This window comes from Sander lucioperca, chromosome 20 (genome assembly GCF_008315115.2).
Source record: "Sander lucioperca isolate FBNREF2018 chromosome 20, SLUC_FBN_1.2, whole genome shotgun sequence".
Taxonomy (NCBI): Eukaryota; Metazoa; Chordata; class Actinopteri; order Perciformes; family Percidae; genus Sander; species Sander lucioperca.
The window spans coordinates 1,369,135-1,394,690 of record NC_050192.1 but is presented as its reverse complement, the minus strand read 5'-3'; the positions used below and the strand labels follow the sequence as shown (position 1 = coordinate 1,394,690).

The window sequence follows — 25,556 nt, the reverse complement described above, 5'->3', positions numbered from 1 at the left end:
AGCACGTATACCTAAATGGTCTTCAATTAAAATTAAAAGTTAGTACATTCAAACTATTATTTTGTACAATCTGCCTTTATAAAAGTATTTAGTTTTGTTTGAGGAGACTGATGCAATTAATAGCAATTAACATACATGAAGGGGTGAAAGTACGTCAAGGTTGTATACAATAGGCCTGGCAAACTCAATTCCTTTTAAGGCTTTGGGTTATTCTGATTCTCACTAAACTGATCCGGGTTGTGCAAGTCACTTGAGTCACTTGAGTCAGTATTGCTAAATTGCCAAAGAAACTCAGTCCTAATGCCCGTAGTGAATAAATATACATATATTTTTGTTTTGTTTGATATGCTACATCTATACACCAAACCTATAACCTATAAGCATGTTATTACAGAAGTGGAAAGCATGGCTTTTGTTGTGGATTTGCTTTTGTGGATCCACTCATGACAACGTAGCTGGCTGATTCGACTGACTGACTGACTCACTCGAGGATTTGAGGTGCAGGTGGATAGCAAGTCTGGTAACTGAAGAGAACATGTCTGCAAGTTATCCCACACCAGTTTACTTCCACGCAGAAAGAGGAGACTTCCGAGAAGTTTACGAGCCGGCGGAGGACTCTTTCCTATTGGTTGACGCTCTGGAGAAAGACGCAGACAGGCTGCAGCTGATGACATCAGGCACAGCTCCGTGGTTTTCCTGATTGCTTCATATTTATTATGATATTATGATATTCATATTTCCTTTAGTTCACCTGAACATCACTTGATGTTTAAATGTGCTCTGCTGTTTGTAGCCCATGTATGTGTCTGGAGAAGGGCAGTGGCTCAGGAGTGGTGTCAGCTTTTCTGGCACCAGTGGTTGGACCTTCAGCTCTATATATATATAGCTTCCTGTAACAATGTTTCACTGCAGCCTGTCAACACATCACTGGGGTGACTTTTGCATTCACGTCAGGTATTCAATAGAATAGAATAGAATGGAATAGAATAGAATAGAATACCTTTTATTGTCACTATACACATGTACAATGAGATTAAAAGCAACTCCTCCCTGCAAAAAAAAAAAGGGGGGTAAGGTGCACAGTTCTGAGACGCTATATACATATAAAAATATAAATATGGTTTTATATACAGTGTGATATGCAGTGTGGGTTATTGCACATTATTTAAATATTGAATATAGTGGTGATCGTATTCAATGAGTAATAGATATTGGACAATGAGAGTAATGATATTGCACAGTGTACATGTATTGCACAGTAGTGGAATAGTACAGTATTATCAATTGTATTAAATATTAAATATTGCACGGTAGGTGGGTAGAAGAAAGTCCAGGGGTTGGGGAGTTAGACTGTGAATTCAGTGCATGTGTAATTTCAAAGTGGTTATGGCTTTTGGAAAAAAAACTGATCTTGAATCTGTTAGTCCTTGTTCTGATGCAGCTGTAGCGCCTCCCTGAGGGCAGCAAGTTAAACAGATCAAAGCCAGGGTGGTGGTGGAGTCCAGGTTTTGCTTCCTGAGGACTCTCAGGAAGTGTAGCCGCTGTTGAGCCTTCTTGATGACCGCTGTGATGTTGTCTGTCCAGGAGATGTCAGCGGATGTTCAGAGCCAGGTTGTTCTCTGAACACCAGGCTGCCAAGTTCAGGACCTCCTCTCTGTAGGCTGCCTCCTGAGTCCGACCACTGTGGTGTCGTCAGCTAGCCTGACAAGCCAGACCCACATCCAGATGTTGGGTCTGGGAACTCACCAGTGGCAGGGTTCAATCCGAGGGGCGGGATAAACGGTTGTCTTTCAAATTCCCTTTTCACGCAGTAGGATAGTGCTACGACCAACCAGAGCAACGCTAGTTTATAGATTAAACTTAAACTTTTGCCATATCCGGTTGGCAAAACTCCGAACACATCTTCCTTTTTTAAGAATGACTTCAGTGCTTAACTCCAAGTCTTCCAGAGTCGCGGCCAAAGCCAATTCCAAAGACCGCTGTTCGCCAGCAGCAGCAGCCATCTTCTTTGTTTTCAAGTAGCAGGGAATTCACACGGAACCGTCGCAACTATGCCGTTATGTTAAGCCCACCCACCGACTCTATACACGATGTGATTGGCCTGACTAGAGTTTGGTTTTTCCAGCTCGCAAGCCAACGGAGAGTTGCTAGATGGACCCTGGCTGCAAATTACATTTGCTGCCGCTAGGGTGCGTCTAGATTTCTAGGCTAGTCGTCAGCAAACTTAACGATGAGGTTGTTGTTGTGGGCCGGACTGCAGTCATGGGTGTAAAGACAGTACAGGAGGGGGCTCAGCACACAGCCCTGTGGGGAGCCGGTGCTCAGCGTGTGAGTGGAGGAGAGGTGGAGGCCGAGTCTGGGGGCCGGTTGGCCCCAGACGGTGAAAACATGTCATGTCACTCAGTGACATGACATGTTTTCAGTTTTGGGCTATTTCCATTTGGTTGTATATGTAATAGGGTTAGATATGTAAAGATTTACATATATACATAGATTATCTAATGATGTTTTACAGTTTCTCTATCATAGCATTAGTTTGACCTTTTGTTTGATCATAATTACTGATCAAATAAGACACATTCTGTTCTATTTTCTGTTCTATTTATCTGTATCAGTAAATATGATCAAGCCATTTTATTCAATTTCAGCTAAATTCAATTGTATTTATAGTATCAAATCGTAACAAGAGTTATCTCGAGACACTTTACAGACAGAGTAGGTCTAGACCACACTCTATAATTTACAAAGACCCAACAATTCCCCCAAGAGCAAGCATTTGGTGCAACAGTGGCGAGGAAAAACTTCTTTTTGGCAGAAACCTCAGACAGACCCAGGCTTTTGGTGGGCGGGCATCTGATGCTGCCGGTTGGGACACGGAGACAGAGACGGATACAGATATACAGATATAGAGAATTATGATTCATAATAATTATAGCAGTTGGTATGATGAACGGTGGCAACTATAGTAACATGAAAGATAATGGAACTATGACGAGAAATAATAGTTGTAGCAGTTCAGGGTTTAGCAGAGTGTTGCGGGGCATAGTAGGGCATAGCAGTGCGTTTACATATGGGGGTTCCCATGTACTGTCTTCCCCTGCCACCCTGCCAAGATCTCTCGCTACCCCTTTGCCACCCCATGTAAAATTTTCTAGATCCACCACTGCCCAGATGTTAATTGACTATAACTCTGACTGACAATGGCAGTGTCCTCTAATGATGGAATTCACGGCCTGTTTAGAATATTACTGTAAGCCCTCAGCTGCTTTACTGTTGGTCATTAATCACATTTGACAGGCAGATCTGATATGTCCTACGTGTTCCTTCCAGGTTGTCCAATCAGCAGCCGGCATCTGCAGGCAAATGCAACCGTGCCAGATGCTGAGATTACTCTCCCTTCGCTATCTTGTTGCCTTCCTTCCATCCTTCCCTCTGCTCAAAGTTCAATGGATATGAGGTGATCAAGACAGAACATGGGCTGATTGAGTGACAGAATCACTGTTTGGTCTAATTACCAGATGGATCTGGTGCATTATAGGGCAGGGTAATACATGGTAATACATGTTACAAATCTGCAAAAATACAATTGTATTTAGTTTACAATTCCACTACAAATCTTACAAAATGTATTGTGACACATCAGAGGGAAGGGACTGGAACACTGATTGATCTGCTGTCTTTATTAGTGCAAACACACATACTGCCAGTACTGTGGCTTCATCAGTCATATTAGACAAGGACATGGGGCATATATATATAATATGTAGTCAATCTAGACAGGTGTACATCTATCATTAAATGGTAGACTGAACAGGATGTGAAATCTATTGCCAAGGGCAGGAGTTGCCAGAGTTAATACCCCACCATCCCACTATTACAGTTTTCACAACTGCTTACACACAATTCCCAAAACTGCACCCACAAAAGGCAAAAAAATGCCTCGCATCTCCTTCAAAATGAAACACTGCATTCAAAATGCCACAAATCTCAAAATGAAGCATTTGCATCAATTGGCAAACACTTTATTCACAACAGTACAGGAGGGGGCTCAGCTATACACACTGTTGTTCTAAATCTAAAACTCTTATGTCTTTCATAGATATGTCCATACAATGTTCTACAGTGAAAGTAATCTGCTGAGAGGGGTTGAGAGGTACAGTGTAAACACCAATGCAACGTTAAAACTGAAAATATTTATTTGGCAAAACATCACTGTTGTGCCAGTAGCGCAGGGTTGTATACACTAGCATACAAGAAGAAAAAAAACAGAAACACGTAAAACAAAGGTATCATTTTTAGAATAAAGAACACATTTGTGTGTGTGTGTGTGTGTGTGTGTGTGTGTGTGTGTGTGTGTGTGTGTGTGTGTGTGTGTGTGTAAATGTACTGTATTTATATGCCGCTTTTCTAGTCTTACAGTTTTTCTCATTTGCTAAGACACACTAAATGAAACTGGGATCCGCTTTATCTTCATCATCACATTATTAGCACAGCAGAAGTCTTCTCTTGCAAATGTTTTAACACTTTTTCATTTGTTACACACATTTTTCACACCCTTTGTCAAAACAGTTACCACAGATCTCATTGAAAGACCCCGAACTCTATTGGATTCACTGTGGTGAACAAAAGGAAAACATCTATTCACAGCTGATAGAAAGTACTTGCATAATTAGAAAACTCTATGCACCTGTGTGAAACTCATTTGCACAACTCTTCAATCACCAATCAGTCCTCATCCATCTATAAAAGATGCCACCTCTGTGTTGCTATTTGCAAGCATGGATCAAAGAGGCCATAGAGTAAGAGGCCATGACAGAGGGGCCAGAGGAAGAGGAGCCCGTATGCGTGGTGGAGGCCATGACAGAGGGGCCAGAGGAAGAGGAGCCCGTATGCGTGGTGGAGGAGCTGCAGCAGCAAGAGGACAAAATCGAGCTCAAGTTTCAAATGAAATTCGGGCAACAATTATTGACCATGTCATCAATCATGGCTTGTCCTTTAGAGAGGCTGGACAAAGGGTCCAGCCCATTCTGACTCGGAGCACTGTGGCATCTATTGTCAGGCTTTTTCGGAATGAGAACAGGTAATTCACAGTGTTACTGTAATGTATACCACTGTGTATTTCAGCTTTACTGTATTGCCCTGTTAGCAGAACAAACTGTGTCTACAGTAATGCAGATGTTTTATCAATCCCATTTATGTGACTGTCATACAGTAATGTCAATTTTGACATGCTTTTTGCTTTTACTTTATAGGATCCACACATTACCACACACTGGTGGCAGAGGAAAGATATTTAGTATTGAACAGGAGTCTGCCATTGTAGATATGGTAGTGGCAAACAATGCAATCAGACTGCGTGAAATCCAGGCAGCAGTAATTGCAGATCAGGGAGCATTTAGAAATATAAACAGTGTGAGTTTGGCAACTATAGATCGAGTCCTTAAACGCCACCATGTCAGAATGAAGCAGCTGTACCGAGTTCCATTTCAAAGAAACTCTGACATCGTAAAGGAGGCACGATTCCAGTATGTGCAGGTACAGATTTTGTTATTGTAATACCTTGTTTACCATAGTTACATGCAACTGGAATACTGTAATTTGCTTTATGAATTTGTTCTTTTTCTTAGAGAATAATGGAGCTTGAAGCTGAGGGGGCACATCACAAATTCATTTTTGTGGATGAAGCCGGCTTCAACCTCTGTAAAGTGAGGAGACGCGGGAGGAACATCATTGGGCAGAGGGCCACCGTCACAGTGCCAGGTCAGAGGGGTGCCAATATCACCATGTGTGCTGCCATCTCCAATGATGCCACATACCAACCATTGGCCCATACAATACAGAACGCCTCATCACATTTCTTGATTCATTGAAAGAAATACTGATTCCACCCGAAGAGAGAGGGCTGTTGAGGCCTGGCATGACTCTGTATGTCATAATTTGGGACAATGTGGCTTTCCATCACTCTCGCCTTGTGAACGAATGGTTTGCAGCACAGCCTCGTATTATGATGCACTTCCTTCCTGCATACTCCCCTTTTCTGAACCCAATCGAGGAGTTCTTCTCTGCTTGGAGGTGGAAGGTGTATGATCACCGGCCATATGAGCAGATGCCCCTCCTGGAGGCAATGAATGCTGGTTGCCTGGCAATAGGTGCAGAGGACTGCCAGGGATGGATGCGCCACGCAAGGAGGTATTTCCCTCGGTGCATTGCAAGGGAAAACATTCAATGCGATGTTGATGAGAACCTGTGGCATAATCGTCAAGAATGAATGGACTAAATGTGAAAGATAAAATATATCTTTTCTTTTCTTTCTTTTTTTAAAGGTGTTTCCTTTGGTAGCTTTTTTTTTTTTTTTTTTCAGTATCCATTTGAGTTTGTAAAGTGTCATATTTCATATTGATGGCTGTATTTTGTATTTTGTTGTCCATTGTGTAATGATTGATTGAAAGAATAAATTAATTTGACCACAAGTTGAGGTGTTTGATGGAAATATTTGCTTATGTTGCATGCTTTTAATGTTTTGTGAGTGTTAGAGCATTTTGCTAACAAAATGAGTCATTTTGGCCATTGAGCTTCAGTTTTATCCTGTGTGTTAACTGTTTCGAAAATGTGATGTCAGAGTGAGCAAATGTGTTTAAGCAGTTGAGAAAAACTGTAATGACTACTCAAAGTGCTTTTCCATATTACAGGCACCATCCACAACATTCATACTCTGTGGCCGAGGCTGCTGTACAAGGTACCTCCTGCTCATCAGATACAGTAATCAACACACATATTCACACACTGATGGGTGTTTGTGTGTGTGTGTGTGTGTGTGCGTGCGAGAGTGAGAGAGAGATTCTGAGAGTGTGTGTGTGTGTGTGTGTGTGTTTGTTTGTATGGGGTGGGTGGGTGGAGAAGGGGGAGTAATCAATAAGTGTGACCCTAATCTCTTCAGAGATGATTCTCTTTCCTTCTCTTCTTTGCCCTCCTCCTCCTCCTCCTCCTCCTCTTCCTTTTTGAACTTGTCCTCGTTGTCCCCTGCCTCTCCCTCCTACTCCCCTTGCTCTCTGTCTATTGTTGGTATCCACTGTTCAAAGCAGGTAATCTGACCTTTGACCTATTTATAGGCCTACACTATAAAACAGTGGTTGGTTAGTGATCAGTTAAGCAATTAGTGTTCACACATGTAAGGAGTGGGTGTGTGACCTGGTGAATAAGTGTAGCATTTTGATTGGTTGTGTTTGGAAAAGGAAAAGCCCCTAACTTACGTCATGGTCGCGGTTCAAGTCTCGATTCTGTTCCCAACCCAACTCCCTAAGAACTGAGCTACTGCCACCCCATAATGTTCTTGACTTGAAATGAGTGAGTGGCTGGTTATTTAGGTAGTGTAAAAATAAACTTCTACAACTTTGGCATTTTTCACCTTTTGTGTTTATATACCTTACCTTCCCAGCAGGTGCTGTACAGAGGAAGAAAGAGCTGAGTGATGGGTGTTCAGTAGATTCTAAATCATTGATTTGCCATAAATTATGGCCAGCAGATGGCGGACTCCCTCCAAGCTGAGACTCTGGAAGCTTCCATCCTAACTTGGGTGGTTATGGATGCGTGTGAGCTTCAGATTGTGGTCTATTTGTTTAGCTCATTAGCAGCCTAAATCCCAGTCCAATTACCTGGGGATAAACAGGAGCAGAGGTCGGGATACGCTGTAATGTGACTGATTATCCCTTACACGGCCAATAATGTGGGGAGTCAATCCCTTTTATTCATTTCAGCACAGGTGTAAAGATTTAACAGGCTGGAGCTTATTGCAATAAAACACAATTTATTGATCTGTTTGGTTTGAATTTAGTTTGATCAAAGATGTCATGTCATGTTCAACAATGATATATATATCTGTGTATATATATATATATATATATATATATATATGGAGTGGTGGCCTAAGGGTTTAAGAAGCAAGCTTATGACCAGAATCCCCTTCTGGCTTTTGCCGAAATTTCAGATGGCCAGTCCATCACTGACACCAACCCTTAACCCCAACTCCTCCGGTGAGCTGAGTGCTGGAGCATGTGTGCAGTTATATTTCAGATCCAGATTTTACATGAAAAAACACATTTTTTGTTTGTGTCTACTGTCACGTTTCTGATGTCTATGAGTTGTTGGCAGTTCCACCAGTGAGCCACCCCCTCCCCCAAAAACATCTGACATGGTTTCATTTCAATAACTGTATAATCCTATTAATCATCACACGACCCCCCCTTGTTGTGATCCTGTGGAGGGGCCCGACCCCCAGATTGGGAAACCCTCCTCAAGCAGCTTCAACAGTAAAATGCTTGTAAAAATACAATGATGCATCAGTATTGACAATTCAATAATGTCATGTATAATACTATATCAGTCGCAGCATATTTCTGCAGAACGTGTACTTTTACTTTTGATGCTTTAAGTTCATTTTCCTGAAAATATTTCTGTACATTTACTGAATTAGGATTTTGAATGCAGGACTTGTAATGATGTGTTTTCATATTCATGTACGTTACTTTTACTTAGAGTAAAGGATCTGAATACTTCTTGCACCGCTGGTAAGTAAGTTAGTAAGTAAAGTTTATTTGTATAGCACTTATCACAGACAGAGTCACAAAGTGCTTCACAGGCAAAATAAATACATACATTACAATAGATCAATAGTCATAAAAGCACAATAAATCACAATAAATCGTAGTAAAACACAAAAGCATAAATATAAAATAATACAGTCAGCAATGTGGCTAAATGAATGCCTGACTAAAAAGATGCATCTTTAGCTGTTTTTTAAAAAATATTTCAACAGAGGCAGCCACTCTTAAAAGTCTAGGAGCAACTGTTTCCAAAGCTCTGTCACCTTTAGTTTTCAACTTAGTACAGGGAACAGCCAGTATGAGCTCAGATCAGAGGACCTCAAAGATCTGCTGACAACATACGGGTGCAACAGATCACTAGGCCGTTGCATGGCCATTGATGGCTCTGTGTGTAATTACAAGAATCTTGAACTGGATCCTGAATTTAACCGGCAGCCAGTGTAAAGAGGCCAGGATAGGGGTTATATATCATGACCTCCCTGATCTTGTCAGCAGCCTAGCAGCAGCATTCTGGACCAATTGTAAACAATCTACAGCTGATTTACTGAGGCAAGTAAAAAGAGAATTACAGTAATCCAAACGCGAGGAAACAAACACATGTATAATAATTTCTAACTCAGCGTAGGATACAACACACCTGAGTTTTGCAATGTTTCTGAGGTGGAAAAAACAAGTGCGGGTTAAGGCTCAAAGCCTGATGATTCTCAGGCTGGAACAATGCTGTCTGCAGCAACAATCAGAACCTCAGTGTTATCATCATTTAACTGAAGAAAGTTACTGGCCATCCAGTCTTTTATAACAGAAAGACACTACTGTAAAACAATTAAATTATCAGACTGGTTGGGTTTAAAAGACAAATACAATTGAATGTGATCCGCATAGCAGTGCTATGAAATACCTTTAAATTTACTGATAATATGTCCAAGTGGAAGCAGATAAAGGGAGAATAAAATCTGTCCCAGAACCGAACCCTGGGTCACCTCACATGATAAGGCAGTGAACTCAGACATGTCAGGGCCAACAGCCACAGAAAAACTCCAATTTAACAGAGGTGAGAGGTGTATCAGTGTGGAAGTCTCTCTTCATCTCCAGTATGAACACACAAAGGTTCAGGAGCAATTTTCAACCGATAGCAACACTTTACAGTTAGGGTTAACCTGCACCATCCCATCAGAGAAAAAGATTCAGAATGACATCAGGGGAAGGGTGCTTTGGTAGTGTAGGTAGCAGGCGGGGCCTTTTATGTTTCTGTCTCCTGCATGGGGCCCATTGTCTCATAATCTGTCCATGCTATGTTTATCCTTTGACTTGTTTTGTCCCTACCAAGGATTTCGATAAATTAGAGAGAGGAGGCAGATGCATGCACTAACTTACTGTAAATGGTGCATGACTCTAAAGAAGTTGATCTGTAATTGTAATCAGGTTGTAAGAAGTGATAGGTCCCTGCAGGGACAGTCTGGATCAACAGAAGTACATTTCCAGGATAACTGCCTGACATCCAGCGCAACTTTCCGCTCTCTGTGTGTTGCTGCTCAAAAATTCTGTTCGCTTCAGAAAGAAAAAAAATATATTTCAAGCTAGGAAGCTACACTGAAAGTTTTGAAGAAAATTTGGATCATGCAACAAGGCAGGCCTGCTTGGTTCTTTTGAGGAATAATTATAAAGATTTACAAAGAATATGTTTACGGCATTTACTCTAACTGGGACGTTTTGGGACTGATTGCTGTGGACGAAGTACACATGGCGATACAAATTACGTTTAACCATGTATCCAGCTAATTAAAATAGCTCAAGTTACTGTATTGCATGAACAGTTTGAACATTGTCTGGCACTTGATGATACTTCTACTCCTCTACATTTATTTTACAGTAGTGCTGCTTACTTTGAAGATTGAGGTTTGATGATCAGTTTATTAAATATGATGCAATGTCATAGATTAAACACCAACAGTATGTAAAGTGTATTAGTAGGCTACAACATAAATTGTTGCATAGAGCGATGCATCCATAATAATATAATGCAACACAGACAGGGGTCAATCTGCCTAACGAGAAGCATTTTTTTTTTGTCAGCTAATACTGTAGGCTACTTCTAATTCAGTAACAATTTGCACATGGGACTTTTACTTGTAATGGAGTATTTTGAGATCTGAATATTTCTACCAACATAAAATAAATAGGCCACATAAACAAAAGAGTTTTTTGTTTTAATTAAATGATGCTATTCTTGTCAGCGTGGCAACGGCTTTGAAAGGGCGTCTAAATCATCATGTGGAAGATTAAATGAACAGAAAACATATTTGATCAATAGAATGAATAAACATGTGAAAGACCACAATTCAAATATTTGTTTGGGGTTGTGGGGGAATAATGGACTCATGCATAGGCATAGATTTAGGGGTGGGGGATGCAGGGGATATGCCCCCCACATTATTTAGAAGAGGTAGATTCGTGCGGCTCAAAACATGTACGGAAAACAAACAAGAACTGTAACACTGGGGGTGGGGTGGGGGGGGGGGGGGGGGTACAAGAGGAGCGTGAAAAAAACAAAGATTTATGTAGATTTAAACTTTGCAGCATCTGGCTTTAACAAGGTCTCATTCTCTGACGGATTTGTTCTCGATTCCTAAAAAAAAACCCATCATGGAACATGTGTGATGTTTTGAATATGCAGAAAAGTTTTGAACATTACAGGATGATATTAACTTCCTTTACATAAATAAAGACATTTGCACCATCGATTTTTGCATAAAAATTCATCAGAATGCAGGACATGAAGTGTTTGACACTGACAATGTTATAGGGGAGGACCCCCAGACACCACCGTTATAATGTGTGTGTGTGTGTGTGTGTGTGTGTGTGTGTGTGTGTGTGTGTGTGTGTGTGTGTGTCCCGCAATGTTGAAACAAAACCTACGCCCTTGAACCTCAGTATTTATAAAATCCTGGTCCCGGCCCTGGTGGCCCCAGTGGGAGCCTTTCTCTGTCGCTGACTCGCTGTGTGACCGGGGATGAGCTCTGTGGAGCCGCGCAGCAGCTCTCGGTCCTCCCTCCCTCACTCCCTCCCTCCTCCTCATTGTACCGCTCACCGGGAAACGGTGGGCAGGACTGATGAGAGAGAGAGAGAGAGAGAGAGAGAGAGAGAGAGAAACGGATTTCTCCAGCGGTGCACCACGGGGAAGCCTGCGCATTCAAACTGACCAGCGCGTCTCTCTGAGCGCACACACCGTCCTCTCTCCATATCCATCCCGAGCAGCCTCGCTGCAGCGGACCACAGGAGCCGGTAGGTTGATTCCTCTTCATTATCTTCTAGGTGCATTTTTTTGTGTGCAGAGGTGTCATTTTATGTATGCATGCGAGACCGGAGCAGAGACCTCCATTGAACCCGCGTAGCGCTGCGTCTTCCCCGGGTTAATCTGGGCTCGGGACCCTCATCCGAGTGTCTTGGTTTTAGGGGGATTCTGCGGTCGCCTGAGTAGCTTGGAGATTAATAAAGGCATGCATTCACCTTCCCAGATATAACGCTTTCCAGCAGGGCTCACCGGAACGCTTTTATGTTAGATCAGATTTCAGTAACAGCGCATTGGAAGGGCAAAGTCTCCGGAGTACAGTTCAGGCTGGAGAGGTTTACTGGAGCTTCCGAACAGAAAGAGACAGTTGGGACCAAAGTTTTATTGTAGTTCAGTCAAACAGAGCGCAGGATGCAGAATCTTCTGAGTGCAGGGAAACTGCTACACAATGTGCGCGAAGCTGATAATTCACAGAGCACTTTGATAATTCAGCTAAAAAGGATTTAATGTCTCATTTTAATTAAGGTTTGCCAAATGTTGCCAGCAAACGAATTAATTGAAACTAAATGAAAGTAGTGTGTGAGTGTATAAAGGATAGATTATAGATTAAAGGGATAGTTAGTTATAAATGGCATATTGCAGAGAGAAAAAACAAACATCTGTTGTTTTTATTCTTCCATAATTTTCCATCTTGGTTCTCTTTTTTTTTTATCGAGATAGAATTTTCCTCATAGATTCTGAACTCAACATTTCATAGAGCTACGGCTCCAAATCAGAACAGCGCACGCTTAAGATCTCCAGGCTGTGCATAAAACAGATACTGTAATACAGCAGTACACTCTGATGCACTTTCATTTTCTGCGTGTGTCCATATGGAGCAAAACGAGCGAATAAGCAGAGGAGATTACCACACGGTCTAATGTGACGGCCGCTTGTTAAACAGGATGTGCCCAAGAGGAGAGAGCCTCAATCAGACAGCCTCTCTTCTGTTTTTTATCAATCACTACAGAGACTCGCCAACATTCAACATACAGTAAAGTACAGTAGTACAGGACAGTACAGTACAGTACAGTACAAGACAAGACAGGACAGGACAGGACAGGACAGGACAGTACAGGACAGTACAGTACAGGACAAGACAAGACAAGACAGGACATGACAGGACAGGACAGTACAGTACAGGACAGTACAGGACAAGACAGTACAGGGCAGTTCAGTACGGTACAGGACAGTACAGTACAGTACAGTACAGTACAGTACAGTACAGGACTCTCTCTGCTGTACCTGTATCTGTGGGACTGTTCTGGTCCTTACTGCTGCTGCTGCCAGGGGCTTTGTTCCTCGTCTTTTCTCTTCTTTTTTTTCTTTTGATTTCTCTGCTCTTCTCTACTTGCCCCCCACACACACACACACACACACATACACACACTGTGCGATTTGGATATTGCACTAGTCCATTTTGCGATTTTGATAAAATTGCGATTAATTGCTCTTCTCTTCTCTTCTCTTCTCTTCTCTTCTCTAGTCTTCTCTTCTCTTCTCTTCTCTTCTCTTCTCTTCTCTAGTCTTCTCTTCTCTTCTCTTCTCTTCTCTTCTCTAGTCTTCTCTTCTCTAGTCTTCTCTTCTCTTCTCTAGTCTTCTCTTCTCTTCTCTAGTCTTCTCTTCTCTTCTCAATGGTAACAAGGTATTGGCCCATAGTATTCTGGGGCTCCTAATCTGGGGACTCTGTGACACTTGACTGGTGTTATAGTAACAGCTCTCGTTGCAGAGTTGAACTCAGTGTCTCAGTCCATCTGAAAACATCATTGTCCATAAAGTCTGTGTAGTGTCTTAGATCATATCTTGTGGCAGTGTTTGCCATGCTCAAACTTCCAGAGTGTTTGCACATTAGGAAACGCAGAAATTAATATGAAAGTAGATAACATTTTTACATGTTTTATTTTCGAGACTTGAAAAGTAATGATTCTGATTGTGACGCAACTCATAGTGTAATACAGTACATCTAAATGGCACAAGGGTGCAAATCTTTATGTCGGGTCCTTTGTGCACGGTTTTGTTATGAAAAAAAAAATCCCTTTCATTCCAGAATTCTGACATGGTACAGATATCTGGATGATGTGCTCTGTCTATTTTACGCATCAAGTAATCAATTGAGTTTGTTGTAGTACTTTACTCTTTAAATTATGATCTATACTTTACTCCAAAAGCTGTCATTCCTGGATATATGTATATCATGCTCTAAAAATGTTTTTTTACACAAAGCCAAAAGGATTTCACAGTAAAGAGAATAATGTTTGGCCAGGGGATATGTCTTGTATGGCTGAGGAAAGTATGACTGAAAGGTTGTGAATGTATGAATGTAGTCTCTTACTTAAAATAAAGGGATATATTTATTTAACATGAATATAGTACTGTAAAGTGTAACTTACTCTTTAAAGAACAGGAATCATGTGTAGACTCATAACCATTCTTTGTTTTGTAATGCATGTCAAAGACGGTTGAAATACCAGTCTTTATACTTACTTTAAAATACAGCAAAATGTGATTCTCAGATAAAATAATAAATGAAATGTACATATATTGCAGTAAAACATTAAGATAATCAGATAGATTATATTGTTAATGTGTTGTATACAATCATAGAGACTTAGGCTACATCCACCCTACTATGCTTTCATTTTCAAGCATTGTTTGGTAACAAAAACGATCTCTGTCCACACAAGCATTTAGGCTTCTCATCAGAAATGATCTTCATACTAACACACCTACACCTAAGTGCAAACATTGATGACTCTAAACGTTCTAAAATTATAGACTTCAGATCATTTACCATCGCTGATCAACATGACAAAGAAGATTATATATTTTTTAAACAATACTTTGCCTTAAAAATCATTAGTTTCCCTTGTGGATGCAATTCTCAGCAGAGATGCAAAACTTAGGACAACACCTATAACTCCGCTGGACATGGAAGTTTCAGGTCAACAGCTTCCCTTCTGCACATGTAGGCAGTTATCTCAACACATTCTCACGGGTCCGTATGATATCCTGTTTATGATGTCTGTGATGATATCATACGAAAATGTATACACACCAAAACATATGATACCCTATGAAATTAGGAGACCACCGGCTGGTCACGTGACGCTGGCTGGCTACAGAGCTCCATGACGCAGAGCAGCAGTTTCTAGTTGTTTAAGCCACTACAGAGCTTTGTCACAGCTTGGTCGTATCAGCGGCTGTTAGTAGATGCTTTTAGTCCAAAATGGGTGACTTTGAGCTGCCACTCGTTTTGGCGGATATTACGGTTAAATTTAGTCCACGAAATACAGCCGTTATGCCGCAACGAAAGTTAAGATTAGGCACCAAAATGACTAGTTAGATTAGGAAAAAGTTTGTGATTTGGATTAAAACACTCCCAAGGAACACGCATTTCCTGGGTGAAAATCTATAGTTTTCCCCACGAAGCGAACTCCACTCTCTGGCTTTAAAGTCCTGTGTTTTAACGCCCACCCATCCTGCCCGACCGCCACCCTACGTGGCCTGCTGGGTTTTTATACAGCGGCAATCAATGTGGTGCATACAGCAACAAAAAAAAAAGTGGAATGCTGACGAATTACAGTGCTTAACTTTCTGTAGCTTTTTGAACGAATGGTTCATGAGAACAGGCTGGTTATCCATGTGGAATTAACTACTGGCGTACCAAATCAGAGAAGGACAGGGCCGGGCTGATGAGACCCATTCAGAAAGCCAACCTGTGTTGTCTTTCGAAAGGTCTCTGTTTCTGCCCACCCAGAGTACAACTCCACACCTGGGGGTTTCAAACTTAAACAGGGTCAGCAGCATTTCCAGCATGTTTAGGGGTTCTAAAACGCCGGAGTAGTGTGGACACCAGGCATAAACGTAGCAAAATATATGTTTCTATGAAAAGTACCTTTTTGGCAATATTTTGGATTCAAACTCAATGCCAGGGTACCTAATGAAATGAATGAGGCAATCTGAAAACCGTGATCAACCCTCACGATTCGGAATGCATGTGAACCGCGGATTAATTGCAAAGTTGTACCATAATAATAGTGTGAAATACATTTTAACTGTCGTTGTTACTTAAAGTAGGCTGATAAATCTCTATGGTGGGTTGCGGTCAAAAGATACAGGCAACACAATTTTCTGTTCACGTGAACGGAACATGTTAAAATCAGTTGATAGAGACGGTCATGGCTACTGGAGGAGCGGAAAAACTCAAAAAGCCGTGACGCCGGCTACAGAGCTCCGTCGTATCAGCTGCGGTTGGTAGTTGGGTTACCCGAGAACAGGGGGCTCTGAGCCGGGTACAGGGCGGACATTACGGTTAAGTTTAGGCGACAAAAAGTGAGAGTTATTCGGCGACGACAGTTCCAAAACAACTAGTTAAGTTTAGGAAAAAGATTGTGGTTTGGATTAAAACACTCCCAAGGAACATGCATTTCCGGTGTGAAAATCCTTTATTTTCCCTGGGAAAGCCAACTCTGCTCCCAGCGCACAGTGTTTTCTTACAGTTCTTAAGTAATAAATGGAAAGCATTTTAAAAAAATCTTTTTTTGTGCTGATCTGAAAATGTATCCGATCCGTGACTTGAAACCGTGATCCGATCCAAACCGTAGTTCTAACCCCTAGTTTGGAGTCTTGATGCGATGCAGTATACAAATGGGGAAAATTTTTGGATGGACTTCTCTACTGGTGGATTACTGAATGGGCTCCCAGACCAGAGCCACAATGACTGTTAACATTTCTTGTTGGAAAGTCAATTGATGCATAAAGACCACACAGAGATGCAAGACAACCACAAAGTTACACAAAACGACTACACAGAGATGCAAAATGATCATAAAGACACTAAAAATAACTACAAAGAGACACAAAACAACCACAAAGAAAGACAAAACGACCACAAAGAGATGCAAAAACATCCACAATGAGATGCAAAATGAAACGACATGACCATAAAGAGACACAAAATGACCACAAAGTTGTACAAAATGTCCACAAAGAGGGAACAGACTAACTTGCTGTTTGGGAGTTTCAGGTGAACTTGTAAAAGCCGTTGCCATAGATGTACGGTAATGCCAGAGGCTTACTGCCGTTAAGCCAGCCACCGTTAGGGTTTTGATGCACGCCTATTTGTGCAGTTACAACACATAATATATACATGTAATATATATATATATATATATTAAGCTGCGACATCATCAAAGAAGTAGTCTCGCAATGCCTGACCTATCTCAACAGCGCTGTGGAGGAAGGTCTGGCCCCTTCACACATACACTCCTGGATAGGAGAAAAACAAAACTTGGATTTCTTGGCATTTCTTTAAACCAATCACAATTGTTTTGGGCAGCGCTAAGCTCAGTCGCAAAGACAGTGGCTCTGCTAAATAGTCTCGGGAAGGAACTTGTTTTGGTGGAACATTTGCTCCCCGCAAAAGATAACGCCACATACAATATTAAATGAAATAACTGTTCACACACAACAGTAAGGTGAGCTATTTAAATTAGCTGGATACATGGTTAAACATAATTTGCTTTTCCAGTGTATCGCCGTGTGTTAGATAGTAAATGCTATACAATCATTCCCTGAAAGAACCCTGCCTTGTTGCACGATCCAAATTTTCTGCCATTTTCAGTGTGTAGCTTGCTAACTCCAAGTCTGTTTTGTTGATATTTGCAATACAAGGCAAACCCTAACCCTAACCGGTGATTATCCAGTGAATGTACTGTCGTCAATCCAGACTACCGAAGAAGAAAAACTGTTTGCTGAGAAGTGCAATGTATTTCTGCTTAAAATGTTTGAATGACCGTATATATTTACTGTAGATTACTGCACATTACAGGAAAGTAAAATCAAAAGACATTTGGACAATTTGATGAAATGTATACTTTAATAACATAGTTATGACTCTGCAGTAGATTAAACCAATGCCAGGAATCAAATGCTAGTTGTGTGGTAAGGCCAGAAGACTGACATTCTCTCCTTAGTATGCACATTATATGTAAATCACGCTCTCCTTGCTCTGTCCCCGCAACCCCACCCCTCCACGCCAAAATAGTGACAGAAAGTTGAAACTGTAAAAAAAAAAAGATTGAAAAAAAACTGTCAGCGTAAAAACAGACTGAACTAAAAGAATGACATAAAGAAAAAACAATCTGAAGACATGATTGAAAAACACATCAGAATTTAAAAAAAATCTAAATAAAATGAAATAATTTTCAATGGCTGTGTTTTATTTTTCAGTGGAATTTCTTTCAGTGCCAATGTATCCTTTTATCAATGCCACATTTTATTTTCGATGCCAAAACAAACTGTCACTGTTCTAGCTCCGTAACATTATCAGTCTTTTCATTTTGTCTCTCACTTCCATATGATTTAATGACATAAGTCGCTTTAGGCAGGGTATATCTGTAATGCCATATTTTAATATGGCAAGTAGAGATTTCAATGGACTCTGAGTCTTAGTTATTTAAAACTGTTGAAAGCTGAATAAATAATAGAATACTATGTTTCTGATTTAATAAAAATGCTATCAAAACACAACTGTAGTCACAGCTGACTTTGTTGGTATAAATACTCCAGGTGGAATTATCTGACAGATATAAGGAATTGAAATTAAAATTAGAGTGGACAAAGGATGCTGTTAATGTTTGTGAGCTGAATATTCAGTTGTCCTGTGCAGCCTACATGATCCAGAAAACTGCATTTGGGCCCAATGTGTTAGAATCCTGCAGCATCTGCTAATGCATCTTTCTGTTTCACACTGGCAGTGTGAGGGGCTGTCACTGTCACATTCATGACAAAAACACATTTCAGTATGCACGCACATGCCTGCATAGACAACCATCAACCATCAGCAACACACACATGTAATGTATGCACTCCTGAAACACATTCACGGAGCATGCTGGGATTTGCGCGTGACAAAACAACCGCGGTGTGAAGTGTGAAATGTGTATCTGTCACGTCAGTGCGCTGTCAGCGTGTGAGGTTGCAGTGAATGAGGAATCGAGATGGCAAGGTGACATCGCATGGCGGTCCAGGCGGACTTTGCCAAAAGCTGCCTGTCCCCAAATTATCACCTCTGTCTCCAGCATCACCGTTATCTCAGCAACTCTCAGCAGCCGCCACATCCCCTGAAAACGAGCTGCACAGCTGAATCCATTCTAATGGGAGACACAAATGTGCAGGCTTCACACACCAGGGACGGGGATTTAAAGGATTTTATCAATTCGGTGTATTATTTCATATCTCTAGAGCAAAATAAAGAACATATTGTACACAACGGCATATACAGGAACAACAAGAAACATTTCCAAGAGCAAAGACTAAAGGACATTTGTAAATAATAAATCATTCAAGCTCTTGAGCTACAATTTGCAACCTGACTAACATTCTGCATAACATCCGTTTTTCATTAAGCTACCTATTCAAGGTGAAAATGTTGTGCTCCGGCTGCTTGTGTGGTTCTGTTAGCTGGGAATATCAGATTTACTACAGTAAGTACTATGGAAGCTGCAAGGGATGCAGAAGTCGCCAGTAAGCTTTTAAATTCACAACAGTTCATTTAATTCACTATCATTTAATGGAATGCTTTGGCAACAAAGCATACTGGTGTTTGCAGACCCTTCTAAAATCAGGGGTTGCCTTTTATAGCCAGTTTCCTTCACTATAAAAAAGGTTTTTCAGTTTTTGTCAGCAATACATACATGTCGTGTTAACAAATCAAAAAATGTTGTCCAAGGGACTTAAAACATTGTGTTGTTCTGACTTGTTATTGCAAGTTGCCAGTTGATATTAGTTGTTATAAAAACTTGGGAATTAGTTGGAGGGACAAATTATTTTTGTACCCTCAACTGTTACTGTTAGGTTGGCAGCACAATCCAGAAAGAGTTGTTCAAACTCAAAATAATTAATGCAACTAGTTTACTCGTTATTTTAAGTTGATACAACTAAGCCCGGTTTAAGTTTTTACATAATGTGACACTTAACAGGGCAAGTTGTATTATGACAAATCAACTTTACAATAGAAGACATTACTGAAAATTATACTAGTAAATTCAAGTTTGCTATACTTATCAAAATTAATGAATTAATTAAATATGTTTTTTTCCTTATGACAGTCTGATTTTAAGAACAATGTACTCAATACATTAGTTCCAGTAAAACAGAAAGGATAACAATTCTCAGATTGTAATTTCCAATGTATGGAAATCTCACTTAAGAGACTTTACAGTTTTCTAATCTGCATGACCCAACACTGTCTCACTGCCCAGACCCCATCAGACCCCATCAGTCCCCCCCCCAGGTCTCGGTCATGGTGCAACAATAAATGTAGACAAACATGAAGACTAAATCAACCATACTAAACTAAAACTATAAGAGAAAATTATTAAAACACACTTTAACTAGGACAGAAAACGATCAGAACATGTTTTTTTTCTCCCATGAGCCTTTGCACCGCTTCAGTGCAGAACAGTTCCAATGACCCCGCCCCTCCCATACAGAAACTTACCATCCTTAGTTATCTCTGCTAAATATGATCTGTGCACTGCATACTTAAGCTGATTATTACAAACAACTAACGTGATTTAGAAATGAATATGGTTTTTAACAAAACATGAAAGAATAAGTAGTGACCACTAAAAAGTTTAATTACAACTAAATCTGGGTTTACAGTGTAATATCCTTATAAACATTTATACCTTAATGGTTGATCCTTTTACAATTGTAAATGCATGTGTGGAAACAATTTGCTGCAATGAACAAAAGTCACTACATAAATAGTAACTCGTAGTTTCCACTAATAGATAAGAAGTGAGTGTAGTCATGTCTTTAGGTTACCTTACACACAGACTACGGTGGCCCTGCAAATTAAGAAAACACAGGGCTCCAGACTAAGACTTTTTTTTACTATTCCATTCAATTTTATTTATAGTATCAAATCATAACAAGAGTTAACTCAAGACACTTTAGAGATAGAGTAGGTCTAGACCACACTCTATAATTTACAAAGACCCAACAATTACCCCAAGAGCACATATTTTTTGTGCAACAAACTACTAGGAGCACTGTGGCCCCTAACAGAAAATTTTAGGGGCGCAGGCAAAATATGTAGGGGCACACACCTTAAATCAACCTGCAAAGCAATTCTTCACATTTCCCCTGTGTTACAAAGTTAATAGATGGTGTCAGACCAAAATGATTTTTAGACATCAGAGGTTTTGGAACCTGTTCTCTCTAATATTTCATACCTTAGTTTAGATTTTCTTGTAGCCCATAAATTATCAGGAAACTGTGAAAAATGACAAACACAAGTTGCCAGACAAGGTGACATCAACAGTCCAAAACCCCAAAATATTCTATTTACAATGATATCAAACAAATAAAGCATCAAATCTTCCAATTTATGAAGCTGAAACAATAAATATTTGGCTTGATAGATGGCTTAAACTGTGAAATCCTTTATTTTTTGGGGCAAATTTTGTGTTAGTCAAGTCATCATTTCAACACTTCTCTGAATTGCCAACACGCTCTTCATATTAGCCATGCTCTGTTGTGTTCCTCTCAGGTGCGGAGGAGCTGCAGAGAAGAAGAAGAAGAAGAGGAGGAGGGAGGAGGTGATCGCTGTGACTGTTGGCTCAGCGAGGGTTTGAGCCTGTCAGCAGCCTCCCAGCAGCAGCCTCTCCACAGGCCTGGACTATCTAAAGCGAAAAACAACAAGCAGCTAAACTTCCCAACCCGACACCTTGCTCTGGTCCCGCCGCTCTGATCCGCTCCAGTCCCAGTGTCATGGCCTTCACCCTGTCAGAGATCATGGCAGCGAGACGGCAGCAGTCGCAGGCTCAGGCGCAAGCCCAGCGAGGCAACAGGACAGCGGTGGAGGTAGACGAATATAGCACCAACCCCACTCAGGCCTTCACCTTCTACAACATCAACCAGGGACGCTTCCAGCCGCCACACGTCCACATGTGAGTCCAACATTGTTTTTTGTTTTTTTACGATTACTTTTCTCTCTTTCTTCATTCTTTATTTTCTTTCCTCATTCAATTCACTTGTATTCATAGTATCAAATCATAACAAGAGTTATCTCAAGACATTTTACATAGAGATAGAGTAAGTCTAGACCACACTCTATGATTTACAAAGATACAACAACCCAATTGGCAATTATAGTAACAATAAAGATAATGGAACTATGACTAGAAATTAATAGTTGTAGCAGTGCAGGGCGTAGCAGGGCGTAGCAGGGCATAGAAGGGCGAAGCAGGGCATAGCAGGGCATTTATGTTCCTTTCTTCTGTCCCTTTGTTATAGACTATGTTTTTTATGTTTTTATTTTCTATATGCTATACTTTTTGTTGAGTTATTTTTGGGAACCCAACATGCCAAGCCCCTTGAGGGTTTTCTGGTTTTCCTTTGCATGTCGTTTTTACTTATTTTATCATTTATGTTATGTATGTTTTTTTATATGTGCTAAATAAATCAAATATAATATAATAAATATATAATGTTTTGAGATTCAAACCAGAAATTATTATCCATTAAACGAGTATTTTGGTATTTAAGGAAATAAGCTTTTTTGACTTTCTTTCAAAAAGAGAGGTGATTCATTATTTAATATCAGTCTCATGTCTGTGTTTTAAGTATGGAGCTGGAGTCAGGATGTGGTTAGCCTAGCTTAGCATAAAGACTAGGAGCAGGGGGAAACAGCAAGAAACACCTCTAAAGCTCACTAACTAACACCTTGTATCTTAATTATTTAATCTGTACACATGCAGAAAAATAAAAATGCCAATGTTTGGTTGTAGGGATAGCTGCATATTGTAACAGCAGCATTTGTAAAAATAGATTTCTGGACTTGACACTATGGTGAGGTCATTTTGATTGCCATGACTTGTGTTGGAAACACCATCAACAAACACAAGAAGCTCCCAGCTGTATCATGGATGTTGTTAGAGGCAGTCTTCAACTTCTAATTTTCCTGTTACATTTCTATATTTTGTCATATTCTATTTTAGTAAGACGCCTTCCTGTTTCTGGCTCTGCTCTTGTTTTAATTAGCTGTGGCTGCTGTTTGCTGTTATTGCAAACTCAACACTTCCTCTGTGTTTACCTGCTGTTTTATTAATTCAGCATATAGCGTATATATTTCCACAGCACTGATTCCATCATTACAATAAGAGTCATGTCATACTCACCCTCTGCTGCTCAGAAATGCTGTTTTGACTTACTAAATGAATCACTATTGCTTCTACTTTGCAGTTTTAGTTTTTGTGGTCACTGTATTATTATGCTTCACATGGTTCGGAGCCTACTAGTGACTCTTTGAACCACAAGAAGGCTTTCAATTTTAAACATCTGTGCAGGAAGCTTAAAGGTGCAGTAAGCATAGACAGTTAAATAAATGGACACTGTGACGCCATAGATTTCCACGGAGACCAGTGAAGGATATTAGAAGCTTTTCCGGTGATGGCTGAGCGTTACTGAGCAGCCTCCAACTGAGCTTGAAGACGTAGATGTGACGTGAGCAACCTGTCTGAAAGTTGGAAGTCTTCTGGTAGCTGTGCCAAGAGAAATCTCAATCATTCCCAATCTTACAGAGACGGAGAGCGTAGGTATATGTAAGGAGATAACATAGACACAGGCTAATTATTGATCACTAAAATGATAGTTAACATTAGTAATTAAACTTAAACAGCTAATGTAAGTCCAAACTGCCTGCGAGCTTCTCCTGTACTATACGGTAATTCCTCTACTGTGCGACAGTAAGTCGCGTGGTTATGACACAATCGTCTTTAAACACTTCAGATGTAAAGTTATTCACTGTCAAAGTGGCGCCAAAATGAATGGCAGTCAATGGAATGCTAACGGCGGGTGATGGCTTGTTAGCAACAAAATGGCTCCATAGGAACTACGCGTTGTGGAGGCTGCCTTACCCCCTTGGCAGTAAGCGATGCTGCCCAAATATTGTTGATATCTCTCCCCCCCTACACACACCATCAACTGTCGCTGCCTGTTGCTGATTGGCTGAATTATGTTTTGTGGCTCATGTACTCCTGTCTGTTTGTTTTCCTGTTTACACAGCCAGGGCTGTGTAGTAACGCCGGATTTCTTTTCAGCGCACACAGAAAGTAGAGAGCTAGGCGACCCTGAGGAGATATTCACTAAGGCCCTGTTTACACGAATACGCTCGCGGGTGAAAACGACAAAATATTTGATCAGATGTGCCTTTCGTTTAGACAGCGACGGCATTTTTGGGGCTTAAAAACGCAAAAAAGTGAAACCACCCTCCAGAGTGGAAATTTTAAAAACGCTCCACCGTCGCGTTCTCGTCTAAAGGGTAAAAACGCACTGTGCGAGTGTGCCATGTGCGTGCACTGCATGTGTGTGTGTGTGTGTGTGTGTGCGTGCCGTGTGTGTGTGTGTGTGTGTGTGTGTGTGTGTGTGCATTGTTTGGAGCAATAACTCCACCTCCTCGTCTGTCCAGACAAAATTGTCAGCTTTTGTTGTTCACTTCGCGCTACTAGGGAGAGGAGAGGGAGAAAGGAGGAGGAGAGGGAGACAAGTAGAAGGAAGGTTCTACACAGGCGCACGGACTTGGTGGATCGCATTTCACACACTTTTGCGTCCCCATATACACGCCACCCCCCCCATAACGCTCGTCTAAACACGGAATTAAATGTGAGAACGCAACGCCACTTTTGCGTTTTCTCTTCAGATCGTTTCCGTCTAAACATAGCCTGAATTTGACCAAAAGTGTATTGGATCATGGAGTGGGACATCACTTACTATACCTTTAACTCTGAACGAAAAAAAACGGCAAAGTAGAGGCAACTGAAATGAATTTGTGAATAAATGAACAGTATTTCTGAGGAAAAAAGACACTAGAGTGGTGAGTATGACATCCACTGTACTAATGGAGTCAGTGGTGGCAATATGTCATAATTATCATAATTTACCAAGTGAGCCATTATAGTAGGCTACATATAATTTATCCAGCTTCAATGTTGTTTACCTGGCTTGTATTAACACAGTTTGAGGGCAATTCCGATAACGCAGCTGTTGGCCTTCTCTCACTTCCACAAGTTCAGCTTTAGTTTTTTTTTAAACTTTAGTTAAGTGTAGTTTATATCACCAATGAAATGGTCTTTTGAACACTGCTATATTGATGCTAAAAAAAGTTCCCTCCGTAGCTCCGTGAAGCATCACGTAACATTTCCCTACATTTCCGTATACTCAATAGTGGAAATGAAACATTTTTCATGAACCCTCATCTGTATTTCATTACTCTGTGACTCACACTTCCTATCGGCTGTCCCACATGGATGCATATATCTCCTTTCCCGCTTCCACTCGTCTCTCTTTCTCTCTCGTGGTGGGGTGCAGCGGAGGCAGAGTGGAAGGAGGAGGCAGGGCTGGGTGTAATCGTACCTGGAGGAGAGCTCACTAAAGTGGGCCACGGTTATTCACCAGCTCCCCTCTTCCCCCTGGAGACCCTGTGGATCTGCACACTCGCTGGAAATCCCACAGGACTCTACTCTTTTTCTATATCTGTGCTTTTATTCTTTTTCTATCTCTGCACATTTCTCTTTCTCTTTCTCTCTCTCTCAGCGCCGAGCTTTTATTGTGGCCTCTCG

At 40.8% G+C, this 25,556-nt stretch overlaps 1 protein-coding gene across 1 annotated transcript in view; it reads left to right on the top strand.

The window, feature by feature from the left end:
• Positions 1-11,712: 11,712 nt before the first annotated feature.
• mpped1 (metallophosphoesterase domain containing 1) overlaps positions 11,713-25,556 on the top strand; it is a 94,650-nt gene continuing 80,806 nt past the window's right edge. The window contains exons 1-2 of the mRNA XM_031288256.2: positions 11,713-11,882; positions 21,488-21,887. Coding sequence (XP_031144116.1) covers positions 21,709-21,887 — 179 coding nt within the window. The 5' untranslated portion in view covers positions 11,713-11,882; positions 21,488-21,708. The remainder of the gene's footprint in view (positions 11,883-21,487; positions 21,888-25,556) is intronic.